Source organism: Phascolarctos cinereus, unplaced genomic scaffold, assembly GCF_003287225.1.
Source record: "Phascolarctos cinereus isolate Bilbo 61053 unplaced genomic scaffold, phaCin_HiC Scaffold_5;HRSCAF=322, whole genome shotgun sequence".
NCBI classification, from domain to species: Eukaryota; Metazoa; Chordata; class Mammalia; order Diprotodontia; family Phascolarctidae; genus Phascolarctos; species Phascolarctos cinereus.
This window is the reverse complement of record NW_027555958.1, coordinates 233,606,513-233,634,160: the sequence shown is the minus strand read 5'-3', so window position 1 is coordinate 233,634,160 and position 27,648 is coordinate 233,606,513. Positions and strand designations below refer to the sequence as shown.

Genomic DNA, 27,648 nt, shown 5'->3' with positions numbered 1-27,648 from the left:
TGGGAACATGCGCGGGACGAATAGGCGCTTACGCGCCAAGCACGGGGGTGTGTTTTCAAAGATCTGTGGCGGACATTGGGGGAGACGACGGAAAGGGCCGGTGAACGCTTGCGCAGTAGCATCTCCAAGGTGGCGTTTGAGTTGAAAGGGTGGGTCAACATGGCCTGGAAGAGCCTTCGCGTTCTTCCGGAAGTTGGGGGGTGGGGCCTGGGCTGGGTCTCGGCGACGCGTGCGCCGTACGCACCCAGCACGGGGTGGGGAGAGCCCGCAGGTGGGGAGGGGAGTGGGGGCGGGGAGGGGGGCGTGGCTTACAGGCGCCTGCGCCGAGGCGGTTGGAGGGGGGGCCCGGGGCTCCTTTGTTCGCGTTCGCCATTTTGCCAGGCAGCGGCAGTGGCGGCGGCAGCGGCGGCTGGAGCCTCTGATTGGGTTTCGGGGTCCGGTACTGGAGCCAATCAGCGCGGGCAGCGAACCGGGGGAGCGAGGCACGGTGAGTGTGAGGAGCCAATATCCAGCGGCCCAGAGCCGGCCCCAGCGCCCCGATTGGCGGGTCTCGCTGACCACTCAGGAGAGGCCCAGGCGCCCGCCGAGCCCGGGGAGCCGGGCAGGTGGCGGCAGCGGCGGCGGCAGCAGCGGAGCCTGCGGGGCGGGCCTGCCTGGAACCGGGCCTTGGCGTGGTGTGGCTGTACCAGGGACCTCCCGCCACTCCCGGCCTAGGCCTGCAGGGGGCCGCCCCGCCGGTGTGGGGATGGCAGGGGCCTCTTCGGGCGCGGCGCCTTGACCCAGGGGTCCCGACGCCCCAGATGGGGCCCGGACCCCCAGTTCGGCCACGGCTCTTGGCGCTACCTTCAACCTCCCTGGGACCCGGGCACCACCTCCTTGGGCCCACAGATTGCAGGGGATGTGGAGGACGGGTCCCCAGTTAATGCCACCCCTCCAGACCCTTGCCGACCTTACTGACCACCCAGCACCCCTTGCTCCCCTCCGTGGTCTCTGTCTGGACGTGCCCTTTGTACGTTTGTGTGTATGTGTACACGCACTCACACTCATTCGTACCCCTCTCCACCCTACTTAATCATCTGGACCCTAAAACCCCGCCTGCTCCGTCTTCTGCCCCCACCCCATCCTCTGCTTAGACCCTTGGCCAGTCCCCCTTTCACAACCCAGGACGGGTACAAAAGACCCCTGCCGTGGTCTCCCCTCCCCCCACACTCTCCCTCTTGGTTCCTTTACTGTCTGACTTCCCTTGTCCGCCTGGTTCCTGGATCCGGGAGGCTCGTGGCCTCCCCTCCACTTCTCCCACCCCCCACTCCCCTGGCCTGACCATGCCCCTCCTTCCAGCCAACATTCCCTGTGTCTCCTGTCCCGTTACCGTTACCACCCCCTTTTGGCTCGTCATTTCCTCTTCTCTCGTTGCTGGGGCAGAACAGCAGCCCCCTCCAGACGTGGTGCCAAACCAAGCTGCCTCCTTTTCCCAGGCTGCATGTCTGTTTGGCTCCTGGAAGCTCCCTGTACCAATTTGTTCTCCTCTCGAAAGACTGACTGCAGGAGCTCTTTCTCTAATCTTGAATATTTTCTTATACCCAGAAAACATGGAGTTAATTTTCCCCTATCACCATCTTCTTTCTTACCTGATTTATGGCAGCCAGGACCTCAGGCTCCTTCTCTTGATTTATTTTTCTCCTATTGTATATAGTGTATAGTTAGGTTCCTATTTATGAAATATTTTGCATTTTAAGTCTGTTTTTAAAAAAATATTTTTATGTGTTTGTCTTCATGTTAGGACCAAGCTTCTTTTTCTTAAAAAAAAATGAGTCTTTTTCAACTTTAAATCCTATGGTTCTGGCTGCAGTAAAGTTTTAGCAAGTGGTGACTTCTCAGTAGAGTTGTATAGTACTTGGATTCCAGTGAAATGTATGTATATGTGTGTGTGTGTCACAAGATTAAGTCGAGTTTAGAAGTACTTAATTAAATACCTAGTAAGTGCTAAGCACTGTGTTAGGAATGCCCCCTAAGACAAGAACAGTCCCTTCAAGGAATTTAAAATCTAATGAGGACAACTTGCAAACAATTACTTACAAACAAGATGTACATTGGATAAATTGGAGACAATCTTGGGTAGGCACTGGCATTAACCAAGACTCGGAAAGGCATTTTGCAGAAAGTAGAATTTTAGCTGAAACTTGAAAGAACCTTGGAGGCAGAGATGAGAAAGGTGAGAATTCCAGGTATGGAGACAGATAAAATGAAGAGTTGGGAAATAAGAGTGTCATATTAGAGGAATAGCAAGGGGGCCATTGTCACTTAATGGAAATACTGAGAAGGGAGGAAAGTAAAAGAAGACTGGCAAGGTAGGAAGATTATGAAGAGCTTTAAAAGCCAAACAGGATTTTTTTATTTGTTGGGGGTAATATGGGTCCATTGGAATTTATTAAATGAAGAAAGGGTTGACATAGAGCTGGGTAGAAAAATCACTCAACTTTCTGAGAGGTTCTGCTTATTGTTACTAGTTTCTTTTGTACATAAAAGGAGATTTTTGTCCCAACTCTTTTTCTTGGTTCTGTTAAGTAACAAACCCACAAAGAACATTGTCCCCCTCTGCTTTGCTTCTTAGAATTCAGTTTTCTTTGATAAAAGTAGTAGTGAGTTCTTAGTTACACACATTACCGAATAGAGTTCGAGATGGCATGGATAATTAAAAAATAACATTTGCCTTTGGAATATGTTTTTGTATGTCTTTTTAAAGAAGTATCTCATGTTTTTAAATTCTCTTCACAAAACTAAAAGCTACACTGGAAAATCCAACATAGGGAAGCTCTTCAAGCTCGGTCTTTCTGCTCTCTGCTGGAGAGTGCACATGTATTTTATCCATGTGAGTGTGCACTGAAATTTGGGATACTTAAAAGTTTCATTCTTAGAATTGTGCCCCGAAAATGCATGTTGTGTTCACTGGAGGATCTCTGAGTTTTGGGCTTTGCAATTTTTATGGGATACTTTAGGAAAATAGTTTTTTTACAAAAACTTTATTTTCGTGTGTGAATTTAAGACTTAGATTTTACGTTAATCATAGGGTGGGATAAGAGCCAGAAAGGCATACTGTGTTCTGTCAAAGTTGACCACTCAGTGTAGAAGAAGGATATTTTTGAGGCAAAACTGTGTTAAATAAAATTGTCATTTGGCCAACTGAAGGTAAGAATAGTAAAGTTGAATTTTGCTTTATTGAACATCAGGGTCACATGCAATTGAGCTCTTCAAAGGCGTCTGGAGAAGTGTATAGAACATGCCTGGACTTGGAGTGGGTAACCTTTAGATATGTCTCCTGAGACTGTATATATGGTCTGGCTGGCTATATAACCCTGAACCTCAATTTCTTCATATGTAAAATGGGAAACGATAGCACCTACCTCCGACAGGGTTATAAGGATCAAATGAGCTATACGTATATGCGTATGCATGTATGTATGTATGTACGTACATACATGTGTCTGTAATGTGAGTTGTAGTTATTTCATATATGCAATTTCTGTAGAAGGGGTAAGGACTAGGTTTCTACATTGGGAGGGAAAAGCTGCCCAGGGCTGACTTTCAACTCTTTGTCTTGTATTCCAGTTTATTCTTTCACATTAACCAACATGTATTGACTTTCAGGGAAGATTAGAAATAAAAATTCTGGAATTGTGAAATCATGGGGGAAAAGTTTACTTGGGGAAAGTGTAGAGGAGTTTGAGAATTTAAAAGAAATCAAAGATACATTCAGCATTTAAATGCATTTCCTTCTATTCACTGAATCCTATGCAAACTCCAGAATCCTCTAGATTATGATTAGGTAGTCCTTTCCTACTTAAAAACCTTTAATGGCTATTTGAATAATATTGAATTTGATCTCAGACCTATATAATCTACCCGCTTGATTAAAATCATGTATATGTAATGTAGCACTGAATGAAGACAGGCCTTACAAATGTGCCACCTGCCTTGAAATTATTTTAAAAACTGTTGTAGAAATATACGCTTATTGTAATTACAATCTGACTGTATACTAATTTAGCCTTGTAATTTTAGTGCTAAATTATATGAATTAATCATATATTATTATAGTGATCTATATATCTGTTGACTGTAATCCTGTAGTAACATTTCTTTCTTAACTTTTCTAATAGGAGCACACTCTTAGCCATATCTCAAGATATCCAGCGGGAGATTGTCACATACGGAATTGCAACCTAGATGAGACATGGAGCAGTATACAGCAAACAGCAATAGTTCTACGGAACAGATTGTCGTGCAGGCTGGACAGATTCAGCAGCAGGTATGAAAATGATTCAACTTTGACAACTAAAGTAACAGAATTGGCTATAATATTAAGAGGGACTGCTATAATACCACTGAAAAATTATCATGTTCTGGGTTTGGTGAGATGCAAAGGTCTAGAAATTTGCCTGGTAATATTTCATTATATTTGGACTCAATATCTCAAATTGTGCATTCAGGTTTCTTTGCAACTTGTATTCTATCCACAGCCCACTGGAATTGTTTCTTCATGTTGCCTGAACAGCCTGCCTTCTTTATTAATTAACCTAGGTTTCCTGACAAATTATTGAAGTTCAAAATGTCAGGCTACTTTCATGTTGAACTTTGGAATTGTTGAGTTTGTCTTCATGTGAATATGTTGAACTGATTCTGTTCTGTTTCTTTTCCTGATGGAATTGATGTATGGACACCTTGGCTTTCTATAATAGATGAAAACAAGACACTTTGATTCAAGTAGATCTGCTTTGAACTGGTCCACAAGATGATTATTTTGGAAAGTTAATATCTAGTTCAGCATTAGGATATTTAGACAGCTGCACTTGCAAATATAATGCGTTGGAAAAGAATTAAGAGCTGCTGGTTTTTAAATTAATCCCAAATCCAGGAACGGTATTGTTGTGAAATGTATGTAGATGACATTTTTTGCTGTTTCTTGCTTAGTTTTATTTTAGGATAAACCTCTACTTTTTTTCCAAGTAAGAGACATTATTCATTGTACCTCAGTGTGACTTCAGATACAATTGCTGATCAGGTATAAATGAAAAGGGAATTAACTTTTTGTTGGTTTTGGCATTGTTTCCAAACTTTAACATATTGTACTTAGAAAATTGAAGTTTCCAGAGGGTATAACAGAAAGTTGTTCTTGATGAGTGGCTAAAGGATGAAGTCAATTTGAATCAAAATGACTTCAGTTCACTGAGATCACCCTTTCCAAATGAGCAGTTTCCACAAAAGCTTCACCATCTAGTTAGTATGCTAATTGATGTGAAAAAATTTTTTTGTCAGAAATAATCATTAAAATAGACACAGCTATGTGAAAACCGTTAGATTCATTTACTACTTTGTTGCCTCTAAGGTAGTTGAGTTGAATAGAAATAGTTTTAGGTTATAAAAGTTGTGAATTTGTAAAGATGCTTAGTCTTTAATAATTTGTCCCCATTGCATCATAGATATTTTTAAGGTTCTTGAGAGCAAAGGTCTAGTCCAGGCCTGCACAGCCTGCAGCCTGTGCAGACTGCTTATGTCCCACCAAAGAATTTTGGGTGGGCCACAAAAAATGTAGAGGATGTTTTTCTCTACATTTTTCGTAGGCTGCCTGAAATTCTTTGGTGTGCCCACAAGCTGCTGTGGGCCACAGGTTGTGCAGGCCTGGTCTAGTCTTGTGTTTATATCCTTCTCTGTCTAAAATAGTGCTTTGCATGTAGTAGGCACTCATTATATGACTTGAACTGGTTGTATTCAAATGCTGTGAAATTCATCAAATGTACCTTTTTCTTTTGAAAATGTAGCTGCAGTTCCAATAACTTTGCTATCTAAATGCAGTTGAATAACAAATGAGTGCTATAATATAAAGGAGCCCTGTAATGCTTCCATAAGCAAATGAATTGAAATTGCCTGTTTCTGAAAGCTACCTTACAGTTTGGTTTTAAACATGATGATATGGCATCTAATATGACCATGGCATATTAAAGAACAGAGTCTTGAGTCTCAGTAAAAGGACAGATGCTTATCCTCCCCATCATTGTTCCAGTTGATGACAGTAGCAACTCGGTCTGTTCTTTCAGTCTGAGTCCAGGAAAGGGGGCTTTTGAGGAAAGAATCTCTCGGTCCCTCCAGGAGGTAAGGTGATCTCTTGTCTTGAGCTGTGCATTTCCTTGTCAAGTTTCAAGCTATTCCTGTTCCTGTTCCCAGCAGCAGGGTGGTGTCACTGCTGTCCAGTTGCAGACAGAGGCCCAGGTGGCATCCGCCTCAGGCCAGCAAGTCCAGACACTCCAGGTAGTGGTGATTTCTCTAATTGTATCTATGTGAGCACTGCATGAACTTCCCTTCTACTTCATGTCTGATGCTGTTTTGTCAGGGTTTGAAATGGGAATGTTAAAGTGAGTGGCATATGATTCTCTCCTCTATTTGATGCTGCCAGTTTTCATTTGAGACCCATAAAAATTCCTGCTCAGTTTCTTAATGTTTCCTAGAAAGCATGCAGGAAACTGTTGTCATCCAGTTCTGAAATCATATGTATCTCTAGTTTTGGAATTAATAGAAAGTAAATGATTGAATAGGTAACTAGAAGCAATTCTCAGCAGTAGGAATTTTAAATTAACCTAGAAATTTAATTAGGAGTTTGATCTTTACTCATGTAACTGAATGTCAATAATTTGAGATAAAAGGAAACAAGAAAAAAATGAATAAGGCTTGGATTAGCCATTTTTTAATTAATGAACTAAATGGCTAGAAAATAGGAAGCTTAATATTATGTATTATTTTGAATAAATTAGTGTAGTAGTGGGCTGACAGTATAATGTATTCTCATAGAAGGAAGTACATTATTAGATGTCCCGAAGTAGGCAATAGAAAAGCTAAGTTGATTAAAGAATTATCATTGATAAAGTGCAGGATAAGGCACTTCGTCAATAGAAAGCTTCAGAAATTAGCATATTGGATAGTCCCCTGGAATAGATCTTTATATGGTTAAATTAAACAGTTTTTTCTGTGCTAGAAACTCTACTGGAACATCCCATGAATAGATATTGGTGAAATACAAATAAGCTCATCAAATTTATATGTACAAACCATTACCGTTTCCTGACCTGAGATTGAGAATTACTCTACTGTTGGTTTTGGAGGGAGGTTCCTTCCCTTTTAGGGACCAAGGCCAGAAGTCCCCTTTGTGAGTTTTAGTAGGCAGTACTTTAGGGCTACTTAAATCAATTAGCCAACCAGTATTCTCCATAGTGTGCTAGATAAGTTGGTAAAAGAAGAGCCTTGGCTTTTGCTCAGAAAAGCGGAATTCTAATTCTATATCTAAAACTTTGGGATTAGATAGTGTAATAATCTGTGAACCTGAAGATAGTATTTCCTTAACTTACCTAATTGAACAGTTAGGACAGAAGGTAAGTCATTGCAAACCCTTATTTGTGCGGCCTGTTTCATTTGTTCCACATAGATTGGAAATTCTTCAAAGCAAAAGCTAGGGTACAAGGCTCAGATCTTTACTGCTTAGTGTTGTGAACTGCATGGCTCCTTACTGGACTGGTACTGGTTTCCTTTTCATGCCAGTTTGTCAGAAAAGAATAGTTGTGGGATAATGAATTATGCAAATTTCTGAATATTACATCCTGGAAGAAGTTGATCTTATATATGGTTACCCTAATGGTATCTGTCCTAGGGTTCAGTGGCTCATCCATCTTTTACGCTTTCTTTGTTTTAGTTTTAATATATAAATGCAGACAGTTCTTGCTTTAAGTAAATGGACTGTTCCTCAGACCTATGTAAAGCAATTTTTACATAATATGAATTTGCCTCCAGATGTGAGGGGGGGAGACAGAAAGGAAGAAGGCATGCACTGGTCTGGTTCAACGACAGAGGCCAGAACAGAGAAATGAGAACAGAAGGAGGAACATACAGGGGGCTGGGCCAGCCATGAGGTGGCTAGACATAGACATAAACGCCATACCCAAACACAGAAGACAAACACACTGGGGAGGGTGCTGCAAAGGTCTCTTTTGCCAAGCTCTCAAGCCAACTCCCCAACGGTCTCTCCAAATGTCCTTTCTTCTGCTTTCACTTGGAGGTTTGGGTGTTTTTATGGGGGGTGGGATGGGGTGGGAGGCCTCAGAGTGTTGGAGCAGAGAGAGAGCACAGTACTGTACAGTAAAGTTAACATAGGTGTGTTGGAATGCAGATTTCTTTCAGAATTCATAAAATTGAATTTGTGTAATGCCAATTTACACAAAGCCAGAACTGTCTGTAAGTATTGCAGATTGTCATTAACTGCCTGTGGAATGGGAACATAATAACATACTGCTTAACTGTTACTGCTTGTCTTGTGCATGTACTTTTTAACTGTTCACATATCAAAGACTTCTCCTTAGGGTTCATTTTTGAGTGCATATAAGTGGTGATCTGGAGAATTATTGAGAGGTGATGGATAGCCAGATAAATAGGAGTGCCATACTTAAAGCTTATCTTAAGTACTTTCAGGCTTTTTTAAACTAAAGGAAGCTCTTGATGGAAATAAGTGGCATCCCTTTTTATCTAGGGATCTCATTATTTTAGAGGATTGTTAATTGCTTTTTTAGGTATTTATGCAATAAATATTCTGAAAACCTATCCATGTATCAAATATTACATGGACTGTGTGTCTCAAAAGGAATCCACTTTGGAGTGAGAAGGAAGAGGAAACAGGTATACAAGAATATGATAGTAGAATTTGTAGATGATAAATATGGAATTCTTCCAAGGGACAGAATTAATAAGCCTAGAATTTGAAATGTCTTCATAATGTTCTTTTACTCTCACCTGTTTTTATAGTGGAGAAAATAATTCCTAACTTTGTAGTCTCTGAAAGTACAAATTGACCCATTATCAGCATATTTTGGTCAGCTACTAATTTTTTTTTTAATCAGGGAATAATTTTAGTGGCTTAAAGTGTAAAGTTCTTTTGTGAAAGAGTTTCCTTTATTGGTTTGGAAGAACTCCTATCCCAAAGTTATGATGGAACCTGAGAACAGAAGGTCCAAACTAGGCTTGTGGCCCTTGAGCATTCTTATTTCACTGAAGTGTTTTGCACTGTGGTTTCCAGAAGGAGTTCTGGGAAAAGAACATTTCATTTTAAGAATCAAGATGTTACATCCCACTTGTAGCTTCCAGGCTTACAATGAGTTCCTCTTGAAAAGTAGGAATTCTATTCATATCAGCTGCATTTATATAATTTCCACATTCCTCATTCTACTGAAATTAAAATCAACATGGTGGTATTAAGGAACATTTAAGGGGATCCAAACATCTCATGTTGGTTGGAACAGCACATGTAGTGCATCCATTTAAGATCAATCTATAATTTAAGGCAGTAAGCATTAAATGATGAAAATGACTCAGAATCCTCAAGGTGAGTTTGGAAGAGTGAATCAGAGTTGAAAGAAAATGAAGAGAGGAGTTACTTTTAAAGACACCAAATGAAGGTGCTTTCCACACAGGCACTTTGTATTTTTTATACTCCTCCCCCTCCCTCTCTCTTTCTCTCTCTCTCCCCCCTCTCCCCCCATTACCTGGAGTCCTCACTCTCCCCCTTGATAAATGCCATTCCTGGAAATTGGTCTGCTGGCAAGCAACCAAGTTTTCTTATCAGCAACTATTCCATGCATGTTGATAAAAATCTTGGTTTTTTGTAAATTTATTGAAACTTCAAAAGATTATACTTGTGTTCTATTTTAACTTTAAGCTGCCTTGACATTTAGTCACATATACCTTACACTGAAAATCGTTGATAGAAGGCCTCATACACTCATTTTTCTTCACCCCAATTCCCAGCACATTTTTGTCCTGAGTGACAAAAAAGTTAGTAGGTAGTCCTGATGCCTGGCTTATAGTTAAATTCTTTCTCTGTGTAGCTTTATTTCATTGTTCTTATTCTGTTGATCTCTAGGTCCAGGGCCAGCCTTTGATGGTACAAGTGAGTGGTGGTCAACTAATCACGTCAGCTGGCCAGCCCATTATGGTCCAGGCTGTCCCTGGTGGCCAAGGTCAGACCATCATGCAAGTACCTGTGTCTGGGACACAAGGATTGCAGCAAGTAAGCTTCTTCATGTCATTGTGTGGAATTCATTACGATGTAAATTGATGTTATAATTTTTCTTAATTTCATATATATATATATATTTTTTTATTTTTTGTCTTGCCTCAGCCTAACACAGTGCACTTGACATTTAATAAGTGTTTGTTTAACTTGTTCTTCAGATTAATTGAATGCACATTGCCACAAATCATTTGTTGATTAATTTCACCGAACTTTTACCAGGTTTCTGCTTGCTACTGTGTGCTAGATCTTGGAGATAAAAAGATGAAGCAGTTCTTACCCTTAAGAAGTTTATATTTTATTAGGAGAGTACAACATGAACACAAAAAAAAAATAGAATACAAATAACGAGAGGAGTTGGGGGTTGGCGGTGGCATCAGGGAGTCTTCATGGAAGAGGTGGTACCTGAATTGTGGCATAAAAGAAGACAAAGTTTTTGAGGGGTTGAGATGAAGAGGGAATCCATTCTAGTCATGAGTAATGGATTGAGTGAATACATAGAGAATAGAATATGTATTAAATCAGGAGAATGTCTAGTGTTCCAGCTCTTCTAGAACATAAAGTTTGTATAAGGAACTAATATAAAACAAGGCTGGAAAGATAGGTGGAAGCCATAGTATTGAAGGCCTCAGATACCAAGCGAAGGGGTCCGTATTTTATATTAAAGGCATTGAAGAGCTACTGAAGATTTCTGAGTAGAAGGGTGATATAGTCATAGTTGTGCCTTAGGAAGATGGTTGCTGCAACTGTAAACAATGGATTGACTGAGAGGAGAACCTGGAATCAGGGAAATCCATTGGGAGTCTGTTATAATAGTTTGGGTTGGAGGTGATGAGGACCTACCTGTATTAGTCTGGTGGTTCTGTGAATGGAGTGGAGGACCAATGTGTGAGTGTTGTGGGAGATGAATTGACAGGATTTGACAACTGATTGGATGTGGTGGGGAGGAAAAGAATCAATGATAGTTTTGGGGTTATGAATGTAGGTAACAGTTCTAATTGTACTAAATGATTTTAATAGTCCCTAATTCCCCATACCCATCTGGTTTTTCTTATTAGAAACTGAAATAGAATCATTCTAATGTTGGATATATAGGATAAGGAATAGGATTTTAGAAACTTGCTTTAATCAATAAAGACAGGAGTGAGGTGGACCTTTGTCCGAAGGAATTTGTGTAAATTTAAGCAGTACTATTGAAATAATTGAAAAATATTTGTTAAATGTGTTGTGTTTTGTTGTTGTTCAGTCATTTTTCAATTGTGTCTGACTCTGTGGCCCCATTTGGGGTTTTCTTGGTAAAGATTCTGGAGTGGTTTGCCATTCCTTCTCCAGCTCATTTTATAGATGAGGAACTAAGGCAAACAGGGTGAAGTGACTTGCCCAGGGTTACACAAGCTTGTAAGTATCTAAAGCCAGATTTGAACTCAAGAAGATGAGTCTTCCTGACTTCAGGCCCAGCACTCATGCCACCAGCTACCTTGGTTAAGTGCTTACTGTATACCAAATCATATACTAAACACTAGGATACCAATTCAGAAGTGAGATGGTTTCTACCCTAAATAATATAAAGGGAGAGAGAACACATAAAGGGGAGTGAAAATGAGGGGGAGGGGTATTTTGATCTGGGGAGTCACAGGGGTGTTGGTAAAATCATACAAGAATATATACAGCCTTTCCAGAAGCAGTGGCAATACGTTACTTTGTTGTGTGTGTGGTAGCAAAGAATGGGAAATTGAGGGACTGCCTGGCAATTGGGGAATGGCTAAACGAATTTATGTTACATACTTATGATGGAATACTGTTGTGCTATAAGAAATAGTGAGGGGGGTATTGTTTCAGGAAAATCTGGGAAGACAATATGAACTGATGCAAAGCAAAGGGTGCAGAACCAGGAGAACATTGTTCACAATAACTACAATATTGTAATGATGATCAGCTGTGAAAGACTTTACTACTTTGATCAAAATAATGATCTGTGACAATTCCAAAGGACTCAGAATAAAAACTGTCCACCTTGAGAGAGAAAACTGATAAATTCTGAGTGCAGATTGATGCACATTTTTACACTTTATTTTTCTTTTTTGGCAACGTGACCAATATGGAAATGTGTTTTGCATGACTTCATATGTATAATGAGCATCATATTGCTTGCCTTCTCAATGTGGAGGGGAGGGGAAAGAATTTGGAATTCGAAATTTTAAAAATTAATGTTAAAAATTTTATAGTTCTTCCCTTTTTTTCTTGTTTAAGAATGATAAACTCTTCCATCTGTAAGATACCTTGAGATGGCTATTTATTTCTTCCCCATGCCTCTCAGAAAGGGATTTATATTTACTGTCTTTGAAAGATAATTACTTCCTGTGTTCTCAGTATTCTAGAAGAGGTCCTACAGCTTAGCTCAGAAATTTGTTCTAGTGTTTTCTTAGCCACTGTAGTTGGCTTTTCTTTAGTATGTGTCCCTTCCAGCTCTATAGATCCTATGAAATCCATCCTACTTCAGGAGCTTTCCATTCCTTCTTGAACTAAAGTGAAATAATTTATAAGTCATTCTTGATTCACAGTGATGAGGAGGATAAAGATAATGCCATTCCTTCCTTTCTTACTGTGTGCCATTTTTTTGAAGTATAAATTGAGACAAAGTAGCATTAGAAAATCAAATGAGGAAAGTTTCAAGATGAGATAATTTTCTTTCTTTATCTTTTTAACTTCTATAGATCCAGTTGGTACAGCCAGGACAGATTCAGATTCAAGGGGGTCAGGCTGTGCAGGTGCAGGGTCAGCAAGGCCAAACCCAGCAGATCATCATTCAGCAGCCCCAGACTGCCGTCACTGCTGGCCAGACCCAGGTAACTGCTGTCTCCTAGAATGCAATAAGATGGTTAATTTGGAAGTATTAAGATGCTAAGCCAAAACATTTCATATATATTAGAGATGGGAAGTTAATGGCTGCAAAAGATGAAGAAGTTAAATAACAGATCTAAACCTCATCTTTATTTTTAAGGTAAAAGTGAAACTAAAAAATCTGAAAACTTGAAACAAGTATGTAATAGAAGGAATGAGAGTTCTCCAACTTCTATTTCTGTCTTGGCCACATTTACCCTTTTTTGTGATAGTTCAGTTCTTTACCCTTGTAAGGAACCTCTTTCTTTCTCTTACAGTTGCTTTTTTGGATTAAACTAATCCCTTTTCAATAAAATGCTTATGAAATGTATGTGGACCTATGTGACATCCTGTTTTTACTCTGAACATACTTTTAGGAGGATATATATTGCCTGTTGATAGTATTTATCCTTGGCTCCTTGCAGACTCAGCAGCAGATAGCTGTCCAAGGGCAGCAAGTGGCACAGACAGCGGAAGGTCAGACCATTGTCTATCAACCAGTCAATGCAGATGGCACTATCCTCCAGCAAGGTATGGGCAATATATGTGCCTACATGTCACTGTTTCTCTCAGGTATATCGTATTTCTCTTGGGTGGTTGGCATAATCTTGAAGAAGGGGCATCTAGCTTCCCATAAATAGTACTTTTCATTCTTTCATATATTCCTCTTAGTCTCAGATTTGAGTAGTTGCTATAGTTTTCCTTTACCAAAATATGGTGATCACTTTTTCCAAATGAGAAGAGGTTTTCCCCACAAGAAACTTATAAAACCTTGGTCTCAGGAGTCTTGCTGATTCAGACTTTGAAAGCTCTTTGAGAGCAAATGTGGAAATGTTTCTATACATTGGAGTTTAAATATTGAAGATGGTCAGGGTTTTAAAAGTGGAAGCTTTGGGGTATTAGGAGAGAGAAGGTTGTGGTGGGGAAGGATTGATTTAGCTTCTGGAAGTATAGCATTTGTAGTCTTGTTGCTAGTATAATTGATCCAAGGACACTTTGTCATCTGTTCAAGGAACTGGGAATCTGATTTTTCATTTACATTTTGCAGCTGACTTCTTGTGACCTTGGGCTGTGAATGGCTGGGTCTCCAGTTCACTGCCAGTGAAAAGCGTTGAATGCTTATTTTAAAGGGAAATCCACTACTTTGGATGCAGAGTGGAACTATTACCTCCCTTGATGTGAAGTTAATGTTTCTTTTAATATAATCTAAGATTGGCAACACGGTGTAGGAGATTAATGGGTGATCTTGGAGTCAAGCACATTCTTGCTCTTTGAAGACCCCAGGCAAATAACTTAACCTTTCAATCTCCTCAGGCAACTCTCTAATATTGTAAGTTGTAGAACAGGTGTTATTGGAGAAAGAATTTCCTCTACCAGTGAATTCACAGTTCTGGTCCAACAACCAGAAAGATGGGACTTGCAGGGCAATCACAGCATATTGTTGAATGTTTAGTCTCAGTGCAAGTCAATAGTATGTTTCAGTCATGTCTAACTCTCTTGTCTAACTAACATGATCCTATTTTGGGGTCTTCTTGGCAAAGATACTGGAGTGGTTTGCCATTTCTTTTTCCAGCTCATTTTATAGATCAGGAACTGAGGTGAACAGGGATAAGTGACTTACCCAGGGTCACACAGCTTGTAAGTGTCTGAGGCTAGATTTAACTCATATCCTCCTGACTCCAGTCCCAGTGTTCTATCCACTGTGCCACCTAGCTGCCTTCAGTAGTACAATATGACTTTCAGTTCAACAGACATTCTTATTAGGTTTGAGATGTATAAAAACCAAATGCAATTAGGCTGCATTAAATAAAAGTGTCCTGTCCTCAATGGCAGTAGTCCTACTCTACATGGCATGGGGCAAACCACATCTGAAGTCTCATCCAGTTCTAGGCACCTAATATTAAGGGTGTTTAGGTAGAATTGACAAATAGTCTAGAAGAAAGTGACCAGGAATTGTAGAAATTCTGATATCACATCGTCTAAGGAAGTATTGGCTGAATTGAATTTTGAACTGAATATTTAACCTGGAGAAAAGTCTTTAGGGAAGGAATATGCTGTTTTCAGATATTTGAAAGGCTGTCACATAGAAGAGGGAACTACTACTCCTCTTGGTCACTTCAGTGGTTAGATTTGGGACCAATAGGTAGAAGTTACAGGGTAGGTGGATTTCAGCTCACTGTAAAGAACTTTCTATTAGCACCCAGAAGTAGAATGGGTTACTTTGTGAAGTAGTGAGCTTCTCAGCACTGAATGTGTTTCATACAAAACCAGAATATTTTAGAGATAAGGTTCCTGCATTGGGTAGAAAGCCGAACTGGATAACCTCTCAGGGCCTTTTCAACTGTAGTATTCTATAATTTAAAAATACTTAATGTGAATACTCTGACCTAGATCCTTTGGTTTCTGGTCAGTACTAGAACCATATAAAAATACAGTTTGTTACAAAGGCACTTTTATTGACAGTCTGAGTGAAACAACTTAATTATGCTGACTTTGGTGCAGCATGTAAAGGTTTGCAAAGACTATACACACACGCGCGCACGCACACACACACACACACACAAAATCTCACTGATCCTGAGATCTTGAATAAAATTTATACATATGGTTATAGTCAGGCCAACTTGTGGAGGGGATTCTACAGATGCAGATCCTTTAAAAAACAAAAAATTCCTACCTTCCAATATGGGATAAGTAAATCAGTTCTTAATAGAAAGATGGAAAAGTGACTGCCTCTGTTTTTTCCTACTCTGTAGCTACCTGGGTCAGTGAGTATGTGCTCAATAGAAGAAAGACTAACTTCCCTTGTTTATTTGTGCTTTTTACAAATGTTTTATTTTCTTAAAGTTACAGTCCCTGTTTCCGGCATGATCACCATCCCAGCAGCCAGTTTGGCAGGAGCACAGATTGTCCAGACAGGAGCCAATACCAATACAACTAGCAGTGGACAGGGGACTGTTACTGTGACACTACCGGTTGCTGGGAATGTGGTCAATTCAGGAGGAATGGTCATGGTGAGTAATGGATCCTGTTGCTTCCTTTTCTCTAGAGATTTTAGTACTCAGTTTACTCTTCTATAAAATGAGGGCATTAGGCCACATCGTCCCTAAGGTACTGCCTGGGTTTATAATTCTGTGGCAATAATTACAATAGAAAGAGCATTGGCTCTGGAGTCAGAGGACCTGGATTCAGTCCCATATCTGATAGCACCTGTATGACCTTGGGTAAATCATCTAATCTTCCTGGACCTCAGTTTCCTGATCTGTAAAATGAAGAATTTGGACAAGGTACTCTCTCAGATTCTTTCCAGCTCGATTTTACAATGATGCTGTGACACAATACGGACTTTTTCTTTGATGATTCCTTAAGATCTCAGTTTATGCCTTCCAGAGCTAATTTCATTTACAAAAGCTGTATAATACAACTCTAGCCTTTGTTTTTTTACAGAGATCCTATAAAAACCTATGTAAGACTTTTTTATACACATGAATTATGAAGGTCTATAATACTTTTAAATTAAGGATTTGATTTTGAAGTGAAATTCTTACAGGTGGAGCCTTCACTAATAAAGAAATGTGTGTGTGTTGGGGTGGGGAGGATCCCATTCTGTGCCTCCACTCATGCTGCCCTTCTCCTTCCCCCTGCCCTTCATTGCAGGTATTCACCAAGCATTTATTAAGCCCCTACTATGTGCAAGGCTCCGTGCCAAGCACTGGGGACACAAAGATGAAAACAAAACATTGCCTGCTGGCAAGGAGCTTACATTCTGTTAGTAGGTGAGAATCTGTATGTTAGTAAATAATTTAGAGTGATTAATCATTTTAACAAAGGATTTTTTGAGTTATTGAAGAGTTTTGCTAAGGAAGCCCCTTAAAAACAGCAAAATAGTTTATATTTTTAATTAATTTATAAAACATATCATTTACATAAAACTTTATCAGGGAGGGACATTTTAGGTAAACTGCATAATATTTACCAACAATGAGATGCTTTCAGAGATTAGGGGAAAATGTTCAATCCCACAAGGATTGTGGGTTCAGTACTTTATACATAAACAAGTTAACTCATAACAAAGTAAAGACTAGAATTTTGCAGTTTCTGTTTGCAGTAGAAAGAATATACAGAATTTTCCTGCATGAAAAGGGCCTCAGGGATCAGAGAGTTTTGAGAGCAATTTTATTGGGATAGTTACTTAGCAAGCATGACAAAAGAATGATCAAATGACTTATAGAGGGGCTCCCATGGACCACAGTCAGCTATCTAGGACACCAAAAACTCAGTAGGACAAAGCTGGCTATCATTGGTTAGTTTGTTTCATCAGAAATGGCAAGCAAGCAGAAGATAATTATTCTTGGTATTTGCTACTGTAGGTTTGAGCTAACATTGTGTCACGCGGTAATGAGTCTGAATAAATATCAAGTAAAATGAGATTGGTTCATTCTGCCAACTTTATTGTGTGTGTATGTACCTGATTGCTGTTACTGCTGGTATTAGTAATGATAATAATAGCCATTAGATGGCAGCAGCTATTCATAGCAGATGAAGCAAGCAGTGGACATGATTTGTTTTGAGATTTTTAAAGTCATCTTTGTGTTTCTTGCTACAGAGAAAAAAAAAAGAGTATGCAGGGATCCAGCAACTCTGCTTTGTTGAGGCCTTTATGCTGCTAATTAAGAAGTTATGGGTTCTTTCTTATTCAGATGGTACCAGGGGCTGGTTCTGTGCCTGCTATCCAGAGGATCCCCTTGCCTGGAGCAGAAATGCTTGAAGAGGAGCCCCTCTATGTGAATGCTAAGCAGTATCACCGGATTCTGAAGAGGAGACAAGCTCGGGCCAAACTAGAGGCAGAAGGGAAAATCCCCAAGGAAAGGAGGGTAAATATATAATTGCAAAGTATAAGGAAGTACATTGGGTCTTTTTGTGGTCTATAAGTTAGTAGTCATAAGATCAATCTGTTTCCCCTTTGACTTTTCTAGAAATTTATCTATAGTGCTTTTCTTTGTCTTCATTGGTAATAATTAGCTGAGAGACCCAATTTGGTATATGAACATCATCTTCCATGTTTATGTGAATTATAAGAAGGGAGACAGAATGGTGTTTTGGGTATTAGTAGATTTTGACATTTGGGAATCATAGAGTTGGAACCAAATTTTTATTTCAAACAAGCTTTACTTATTTACGGTATTCAACTGATTATCAGATTTTCTTCCTGACCATTCTCTACTTTTCCCACTGAATTGAAGTTATTTGTCTTTTACATTGCCAAACGTAGTACCTTGCATGTCATAAGGTACTTAAAAACTGTTCATTGAATTGAGACTATGTATGCTCAAGCTGTTTTGAGCGGGAAATTATACTTAAATAATTGAGGTCTAGAGATAAGTTAATAGCTAAATAGAAGATCTCTGTCATTGCAGAAATATTTACATGAGTCTAGGCATCGTCATGCCATGGCAAGGAAACGTGGAGAAGGTGGTCGATTTTTCTCTCCAAAGGAAAAGGATAGTCCTCACATGCAGGTAATGATAGTAGTAATAAGAACAATGACTGCCATAAACCTAGGAAGTTAGTTGTAACAAATGTACATTATCTCATTTGATCCTCATAACAACCTGTGAGATAAGTACTAATGTTAATCAAAAAGCACTTATTAAGCACCTGCTATGTGCCAGGCAGGCACTGTGCTTGGTACTGGAGAAAGTTAAAAAATGAAATTGTCTCTGCCCTCAAGTAGCTTACATTTTATTGGAGGAGAAAACATGTAGTCAGTGAATAGTTAACAAACGAAAGTTATTAAGTGCTTACCATGTGCCGAGCAATGCCCTGAGAATACCCCCCAAAAGAGCAGAAATAGTCCCTGCTCTCAAGGAACTCAAATTTGAATTGGGGAGACACCATGTAAACAGCTATGTATATCCAGGTAAATTAGAGGTAAACTGAGGGGGAAGGCACTAATATAAATGGATATGGAGCAAGAGGTTTCTTGCAGAAGGTGAGATTTTAGCTCAGATCAATATATATATATGTATTTGCAAAGTAAATACAAAATGATTTTTTGAAGGAAGGCCCTAAACATCTTGGAAGAATCAGTAAAGGTTTCTTACAGAAGATGGCATTTTAACTGAGCTTTGAAGGAAACTTAGTAATATTCTGAGAGTTGGAGGTGAGGAGGGGTACAGTCAGGCGTACAGCCAATGCAAAGGCAGAGAGATGGATGTTTGAAGGGGAGAAATAGTAAGAAGGCCAGTTTAGCTCGACTGTAGAGCCTGTGAAGGGGAATCATGTATAATATGGCCTGAAAAGTGGTCTGCTAAACCGAGGAGTTTATGTTTGATCCTGGAGGTGATAGGAAGCCACTGGAGTTTATTCATCAGGGGAGTGACTTGGTCAGACCTGTGCTGTGTGGAGAATGGGTTGAAGAGGGGAGGAGACCAATTGAGTTAGCAGTAAGACCAATTGGGAGTCCATTGCATTAGTCCAGGTCAGAAGCGATAAGAAATTGAATTAAGTTTGTGGTTGTGAGTGGGAGAAGAATGTGAGAAATGGGGGCAGCTAGGTGGTGCTGTGGATAGAGCTCCAGCCTTGGAGAATCTGAGTTTAAATCTGGTCTCAGACATTTGACACTTACTAAATGTGTGACCCTGGGCAAGTCACCAAAAAAAAAAAAGAATGTGAGAAGTGTTATATAAAGGTAGAGTAAAAACAAGATTTGGAAACTGAATGTATGGGCTGAAAGAGTCAAAGATGAACCAAGCTTATGAACTTGGATGACTGGAAAGATGGTTGTGCCTTCAACAGATGGAGGGAAATTCAAAAGAGGTTTGGAGAAAGCAGTAATGAATTCTGTTTTGGACATGTTGGGGTTGAAGTTCCTTTGGAATATCCACTTTGAAATGTCTAGTACAGAGGTGTCAAACACACAGACTGGGCTACTTTCGGCCCACATCATGCCCTAGTACAACCCAAAGCAGATTAAAATGTAATTGGGATATATTCAGCAAAATAAAAATGCAATAAAATGTATCACACTTTAAAGTTAAGTCAGTATGCAATGTACAGCAATCCTTATGTACAGAGTAGTGGCTCCCATTTCCATTTGAGTTTGACACCACAGGTCTAATAGACAGGTGATTTGGAATTCTGGAACTCAATCTAGGGCTGGATCTGAGTCTTTTGTATAGAGATGGGAGTTGGTGAGGTCACCAAGAGAACAGAGAAAGAAGAGAAGAGGCCCCAAGACAGTACATTGCAGTACCCCAGAGTTAGCTGTGGAATATGGATGATGATGGAGAGAAGGATTGGGCAGCTAGGTCAGAGGATTGCCAAGAAAGAGCAGGTGTCCCAGTAATTCTGAGAGAAGAGTGTGTCTAGCATTGTCAGAGGCTGCACAGAGGTCACAAAGGATGAGGATTGAGAGGAATCCATTGGACTTGGCAGATAATGAATATTTCAGATGATTATTATCATCATCCCTAATTTTCAGATTAGGAAATTGAAGTGCAGAGCTGAAGTGACTTGCCCATGGTTGCATAGCTAGTACATGTCAAGATGGGGTTTGAACACAGAGCTCTCCTGACTCCAGGTCCAGCATTCTTTCTACTACTTCTCTTCTCATTGAGTGAGGATTTCGTTCTGTGACATTGCCCTGTCCTCTTTTCTTCCTTTTATTTTCTGGATTAAGGGTCAGCTAAAAGGGGCAGCTAGGTGGGACAGTAGATAGAGCGCTGGGCCTGAAGTCAAGAAGTCTCATCTTCCTGAGTTCAAATCTGACCTCAGACACTTAATAACTGTGTGACTTTGGGCAAGTCACTTAACCCCCTTTGCCTCAGTTTCCTCATCTGTAAAATGAAATGGAGAAGGAAATGGCAAATTACTCTACTATCTTTGTCAAGACCCCAAATGGAATCATGGAAAGTCAGATATGACTAAAAAATGATTCAATCACAACAAAGGTGGCACAGTGGATATAGTGTTGGGCTTGTAGTCAGGAAGACATGAGTTCAGATCCAGTCTCACTGAGTGACCCACAAGTCACTTAACCAGTTTGCCTTAGTTTTCCTCATCTGTAAAATGAGGATGACAGTAGCACCTATTTCCCAGGATTGTTATGAACATTAATAATAACGATAATGATAATGATAACAACTAACATTTATATAGTACTTATTACATACCAGGCACAATGCTAAATGTTTCACAGTTACTATGTCTTGATCCTCATAGCATTGTAAAGTGCTTAGCACAGTGCCTGGCACATAGTAAACGCTATATAAATGTTAGCAGCTGTTAAATCTTTATCTCCAGTCGTGACATCTTAACCTTCATGCCAGTCACACATTCCCAACTGCATACAGAATGTTAATTGGTCACTTCAAATTGAGCGTATCCAGAACTAAATTTATTATTTTAGCTTCCAATTCCCTTCCACAATTAGCCAGTAGTTGTTCATTACAACCTTTGTCACTTTTTTCCAAATTGGAAACACTGGCATCATCTATGTGTGTAACTTATCACCAAGTCCTTTTGGTTCCTTTATCACGATGTTGGTAGACTTCATCCTGTCCTCTTACCCATGATTGAGCCTACTCGACTTCAGTTGTCTCCTGGTCAGTTTTCTATTTCTAATCCATCCTTCACAGCACCAGTGCCAGATTAAGTTTCCTTAATATTTCCATCATATCCTTACTGGGCTCAGCAGTCTACTTGGGTATCTCATTTCCTATGACATCAGGTCCAGGCCCTTTTGCCTAGTTCAAGACCTTCCACCTGGATTTCACTTTTCCTATCCAGTCTTACTGGCTGTTTTTTTTTTTTAGAGCATGATTTCTCTGTTTCATCATTCAGCAAGCATTTAAGTGCCTTCTATGTGGTAGGTAGTACCTCCTACTGAGAATGAAAAGACCAAAAAAAATTTATATAATCCCCACTCTCAAGAAGATATATTTCAGTCAGATTTCACACTTCATTGCCTCTGCCCAAGTTATGAATCCTGCTTTTATGCTTTGGTTTTTGCTACTTCCCCATTCTGGAATGCCCTGTGCCCCTCCTCCTCCTCTTCACCTACCCAAGTTTTACCTCCTATATGAAGCCTTCCCCAAGTACTTTGATTCACACCTCCCCCCAGTTATGTCTCTGACCATAATAGATAATTAGGAGATTCTGTTATTAGTCAAACTGGGTTCTCATCCTGCTGAATAAAGCCTGCCTTCCAAACCTGGCTTTAGAACCTCATGGGGTTCTACTAAGTACTAAAAATTGTTATGTAAAAATTACATAATAAAGGTTATTCCAAGAGAGCATTCAAACCTAGATAGAGACTGTACCTTTCACCCAATGTTCTTGGCACATGTGACTGGTTAGGTCTTTCCAGGAATGTTGCCAGCTGTACTCTTCTGGGGACAGTACTATCGTAGACAAAACCTCTGCCAATCTTCTGGGCTGCCATCTTACTAGCCCATGACTCTCCTGAGAATGCTGGAGGCACCTTCTTCCTCGGCCAGGATCAAGGGTCTCATCCCTATTGAAATACACCAACCAGTGGATATCCAGTTTCCTGTTACTGTTCCTCATAGACTCTTTCCCCCTGCCTCACCCACTGGTGTTGCCAGGGGCCAGAAATTTGGGTTCCTGGAGGGTCTGATTCCCAGAAAAGAAATAGGGCAAAGTACTGAGATGCTGATAAAAACATTTTTCTTTTTTAAGAAAAAGTATGGATCAATCCTCTTCCCAGTTTGGGAACAGAGGAGAGAGGGACTGAGAACAGGGTGGGACCCCGAAGTCTGAGACTTCTTGGTTCGCCATTCCCATTACTTGTTCTATGGCCCTATTCATTTACAGAACTCCAGAAAAACTATGAAAAACAGCAACAAAATCTTTTTTGGTCAAAAACCAAATCATGGAACCTATAGATAAATTCCTTTAAAAAACTGTAATTATGAAACAAAATACTGAAACTTTAGGAGGGTAGCCAAAAGAGGAACACAGGCTGTCAACAACTGTATGAAACAGTACTCCAGATCTCTAATAATAATAAAAATTCATTTTGAAACAGTTCTGAGGTTCCACCTCACATTAGAACTGGAAAATGACAATTGTTGGAAGAGCTATGGGAGCACAGACATTGGTAGTAGAGCTATGAACTGATTAAATACTTATAAAAAATAATTTGGATCCAAGCCTAAACTGCATATCCTATAATTTGGCAGTACCACTATTAAGGGTATGCCCCAGGAAGATAAACAGACACTGGGGAAGAAAAATATTTATAGCAATACTTTTATTGTAACAAAGAATTAGAAACATGGTGGGTGCTTCTCAGTTGTAAAATCAATGGACCAATTTTGGAACGTTAATATATTGGAATATTGCACTATAAGAAATGACCGAAGGGACTGATTGAGAGAAACCTGGGAAGGATTTATTTGAACTGATTCAGGGAGAAGTGAATAGAACCAAGAGAACAACGTATAAGAAGACTACAGCATTGTAGAAGAGCATGACTGAAAGAATTAAGAACTATGATTATTGCAGTGACTGATCAGGACTCCAGAAGTCAGATGATAAATCAGTCCTCCTTCCCATCTCTTGGCAGAGGTGATGGCCTCCTGGTGCATTATGATGAGTCATTTATTTGGGGACTTAGCAAACGTGTGTGCATTTGTTTTGCTTAACTGTGCTTATTTGTTACCTGGGAAAACTTTAATCTTTTTCTGGGGTTGGAAGTGAGGAAGGGTTATGAGACTTAGGCCAAAAAAAGAAAAGAAAAGATAGAAAAGAAAGTGAAGATTGTTTTTTTAATATACAGAAGAGAACAGAGGAAGCAGGTCAGTGTTGGTACTACAGTGTTAACTTATGATATCCTTAAACCAGGGTTACATAATAGAGTTTTACAGTTCCATATACAATTCTTTTTTCTTTGTATATGAAAATGTTAATGTCTGTTGATTTTCAGATTCATAATTTTAAAAAGAATATTTTTAAGAATTATGTTATTTTCATCTCTAAGTAGATTGTAGCTGTCAGTTGTGGGCCAGGCCTGACTCGATCCAGTCTGGTGGATTGGAGGGAAATGAGACTCTCATAGATCATCTAACAATTAACAAAAAGAAGCTCACTTAATAGCATGGAGAGGATTTTCAGCAAGGATACAACCTTGATACAGTTGAGTGAAGTTCCCCCTACCTTCACATTAGCCAGCAACTCCTATGCATTTCTCTCCCACCACTTCAAACAAGAGGTCCTACTGATTCAGTCCTGCCAATAAAGGCCAAAATAAACTTATAGACTAACATTCAAAAAAGGAGTTTTAGTCAACAATAGCACATAAAGGATATTTAGCAAGGATATAATAGTTCCCCTTGCTTCCAAATTTGCCTTGATAGCACTCTTGGTCAGAAATATGTGCCATACCCAAGGAGCCCCGAATTCCTCCTGTTGCTGGTTTTTTGTATTTAGGTGAAGAGAGATTATTTCAGTAGTTGAAACCTTAGTCTTTTGGACCAGTGAATGGTTTCATTCTCATTTAAGGAAAAGCAAACAGCCTATCTGCCAGGAACCCTAGTTCCTGGACCTAGATGTTCCTTCCACAAGCTCCACAAGACAGGGATTATTTTATATTTCTCTTGTAATTCCTGCTAGGGACATAGTTGGCACTTATAAGTACCTGTATGTTGGAAGTGGAATGTGTTAGCCCCATCTCTTCTACCTTTTAAAAAGGCAGTGTGCAGGCAATGCTAACCGTTCCATATACTTATTGCAAACTGTGTAGACAGATACACTTTTTGTATACTGAATTTTGTTTTTGATAAAGCTGTTTTTTTCTATGAAGACTTGTTGCGAAAATCATAAGTATTTAACTTTGGAGAAGAAAGGTGATTTTTTTTATCGTTTCTTTGTCTACAGGATCCAAATCAAGCAGATGAAGAAGCAATGGCACAAATGATTCGAGTATCCTAACCAAGAGCAGAGAGAGCGAGCTGATCCAGGTTCCTCTCCACTGTGTCCCGTTATCCCAGGAAATTGAGCAGACCTTCCAGTGGGACACTCATGATCACATTCTGACCTTTTCTACGAAACAGCAACCACTTGATTTTTCATAAGTGGTTTGGTATTATAATTGCAGTGATCTCTGGTGAATTGAAATTCCAAGGACTCTGTCCCACCCCTCTCAGTCAGGACTTCAGACTATTAATGACATTAGTCTTTCATATATTTGGATGGTACAAGAGACAAAAAGCCAATGAGACAGTACTACAAGCAGCACTTAATTTCGCTGGTGAAGCAGGGCCATCCCAGGGGAGAGATACTGTTCAATCGTTAGCAAGACTGCAGTCCAGGAAACCACAGCCCACTCCTTCCCATTTGGAGTTTGGTTAGTCTCATCCATCCATGAAGTTTGAGATTTTATGTGTGACCAACAGAATGAAGAACATGTTGCATGCAGAGATGACTTTCAGAAAGAGGAAATTGCCATCCTGTGATGTGTAAAGAACATGCTATTCCCTAAGAATAAGGTTCAGTCAGCCTATGATTGTAGCAAGAACCTGAATCCACCTGTTTGGTTTAATGCCAAGGGGAAGAAAATGTACTTCTGGAGTAAAAGACTCAAAGACTCACTAGCATTTTAAAATGCTTCTCTTCTCAGCTTAGGTGGTCTTACCTGCCTTCCCACACTGAAAATGTAACTGATATATAGAGATCACCTGGATCACAGATTTTCTCATTTTTCCCCCTATGAGGTGCTAGGGATGGTCAGTCCTAGAAGTTGCCATTCCTGGAGCAGAAAACAGAACAACTTAAATTCTTTTTGCATTCAGATGCTGAGAACATTTGTAGTCAGTAAATGTCAAGAGAGCGAAACTGTAGGTTACTGATCACAGACTTTTTGTAAAACTGTCAATCTTTGACAGCACTTCAGGAATAGAAGGGAGAATGCAATGATTTGTTATTTTTTGGGGGGGGGGGAGTATGTGTGTGTTTGTTTTATAACATGACTCTGGAGACCTGGAGTAGATTGTTAGGAAGCGAAGAGTGAGCAACAGATTCATACTAAAACCTAACCTATCAAGGGAGTAGAAATTCACTTACTGTCTTTTAGTCTGCGATTTATTTTGTTAGTCCATGGCCATTTCCAAAAACCATTGCTTTCACCTAGGTGCCGTGATTATTCCATGTTACTTATTGGAGCCAGTGATGAAATTTTGTTCGTGCAGCAAATCCCCTTGGCAGCTGATGTATGGATGCCTAGTTCCACTTGCTTTCCCCATTTAAGATGTAACCTTATACTTTGATTCAGGGGTCTTGTACAGAAAGGCTTTCACATTGTACCCTTACTGTGGGACCAAACTGGAAATAGATCCTGGAGCCCTCAAAACATCAGGAATGGAGCAGAGTTACCAGATCTGAGTACCCATCATAAAACAAGCTTCCACCTTTTGGACCTTGTGGTTCAGAGAATTAAGATGATAGTTTTCGAAGAGTCACTGTCTTTTGAACAAAAGTGGTAAAAATATTCAGTATTTCTACGGAAAAAAGCTGGAGCTAAGTATAAGGGAAAGGGGGATGCTTTCTCAATTTTGTCTTCCCTGTAAACATGTTGCATGAAAAAGGAAGGGAAAAATTAAACCTTTAAAAGGAAATGAATCTAAAAAATAAGGGCTGTTATGGGGACAGTGGCAGAGGTATGGCTGGGTACATTTCCCTCATCCCAGGACTAATAGGTTCTGGAATCCATGTATCTAGTGTGGCTTCTAGATGCCAGGAGGTTCTGCCCCTTTCAGATGCTCCCTTGGGAAGTGATCATTTGTTATTCTGTAGTTTCAGAGGCTTGGTTTACTTGCTAAGAACAAAGTTTGTATGATGATGATAAAACAGAAGGGCTTTAGATTCCTGGTTTATCTTTCGGATCCAGTATTAAAAGAGTAAGCCCCTCAAACCTGATCTCTAAAGCTCAAGCTCATTAAGGAAAGCAATTTTTAAACTGTATTTATTTATGTTTGTAAACTTGTACATAGTAACAACCCTGCAAATGTTCTGTTATTCTATTTTACATCTTTTAGGTTCTTTTAGGGTTTTTTATTGTTTGAGGTTTTTTTGGTGGGGGAGGGGGATGGTGGGAGGAAAATACTTCAGTTTTCAATTTCACTTTTGCATTTAGAGTGTCAGGTCTTTTTTTGTTACCTTGAAACACCATGACTTTGCAAGGAAAGTTTGGGATTTGGGAAATTATTTTTATTTGCTCCTAGGAAATCCTTTCCTTATTTGTAGGTGTGACTGTTCTAATGATCTTACAATTGAAAAAGTGGTTGACTGGATGAATGAATGATTGGCATAATGTATAGTGTTATATTTCATTTGAGTACTTTTTTTTTTGCAGGATAATTGTGTGTGTATGTATATATAAATATAAATATATTTTTAAGTGCATTGTTACATATTAACTTGTCCATGTCTATACCGCTGGACCAGGGGAACGTTTTCTGGGTTGTGGGTGCCTGTTAATAATGTCTTGGCTTTCATTTGTGACCTTAAGCTATATGAAGGTTTTTCCCCTAGAGAGGGGAGTACAGGTGATCATTGGTGACATGGGAATTCAGAGTAATTTCCCATTGTTATTTTTTAAAAGAAATTTATAAAAATATTAAAATAAAAGTTTGTGTTTTAGGGAA

At 39.6% G+C, this 27,648-nt stretch overlaps 1 protein-coding gene across 15 annotated transcripts; it reads left to right on the top strand.

The window, feature by feature from the left end:
• Nucleotides 1–39: 39 nt before the first annotated feature.
• NFYA (nuclear transcription factor Y subunit alpha) lies at nucleotides 40–27,648 on the top strand. Of its 15 annotated transcripts, XR_013487032.1 has the most exons (12): nucleotides 911–2,212; nucleotides 2,785–2,869; nucleotides 4,158–4,306; nucleotides 6,220–6,306; nucleotides 9,953–10,099; nucleotides 12,817–12,948; nucleotides 13,408–13,513; nucleotides 15,830–15,996; nucleotides 17,683–17,856; nucleotides 18,400–18,501; nucleotides 23,991–24,142; nucleotides 24,884–27,648. XR_013487032.1 is itself a non-coding variant. In XM_078155383.1 (10 exons), exons 2-10 carry the CDS (start codon nucleotides 4,232–4,234, stop codon nucleotides 24,935–24,937), a joined length of 1,038 nt encoding a protein of 345 aa, XP_078011509.1. In that variant the 5' UTR covers nucleotides 398–487; nucleotides 4,158–4,231; the 3' UTR covers nucleotides 24,938–27,648. The 15 variants fall into 15 exon arrangements, 5 of the variants coding, with proteins under 5 accessions (XP_078011509.1, XP_020855276.1, XP_020855277.1 ...); XR_013487035.1 differs by lacking the exons at nucleotides 911–2,212; nucleotides 2,785–2,869 and adding an exon at nucleotides 40–149; XR_013487039.1 differs by lacking the exons at nucleotides 911–2,212; nucleotides 2,785–2,869 and adding an exon at nucleotides 398–487 and having other exon boundaries at nucleotides 6,223–6,303.

Excerpts from the sequence above, each read along its gene's own strand:
- NFYA (XM_020999610.2), top strand. The coding sequence starts at position 4,232 with ATGGAGCAGTATACAGCAAACAGCAATAGTTCTACGGAACAGATTGTC. Across the intron at positions 4,307-6,219 it reads CTGGACAGATTCAGCAGCAG|CAGCAGGGTGGTGTCACTGC; the intron begins GTATGAAAATGA and ends TCCTGTTCCCAG. Across the intron at positions 12,949-13,407 it reads TCACTGCTGGCCAGACCCAG|ACTCAGCAGCAGATAGCTGT; the intron begins GTAACTGCTGTC and ends GGCTCCTTGCAG.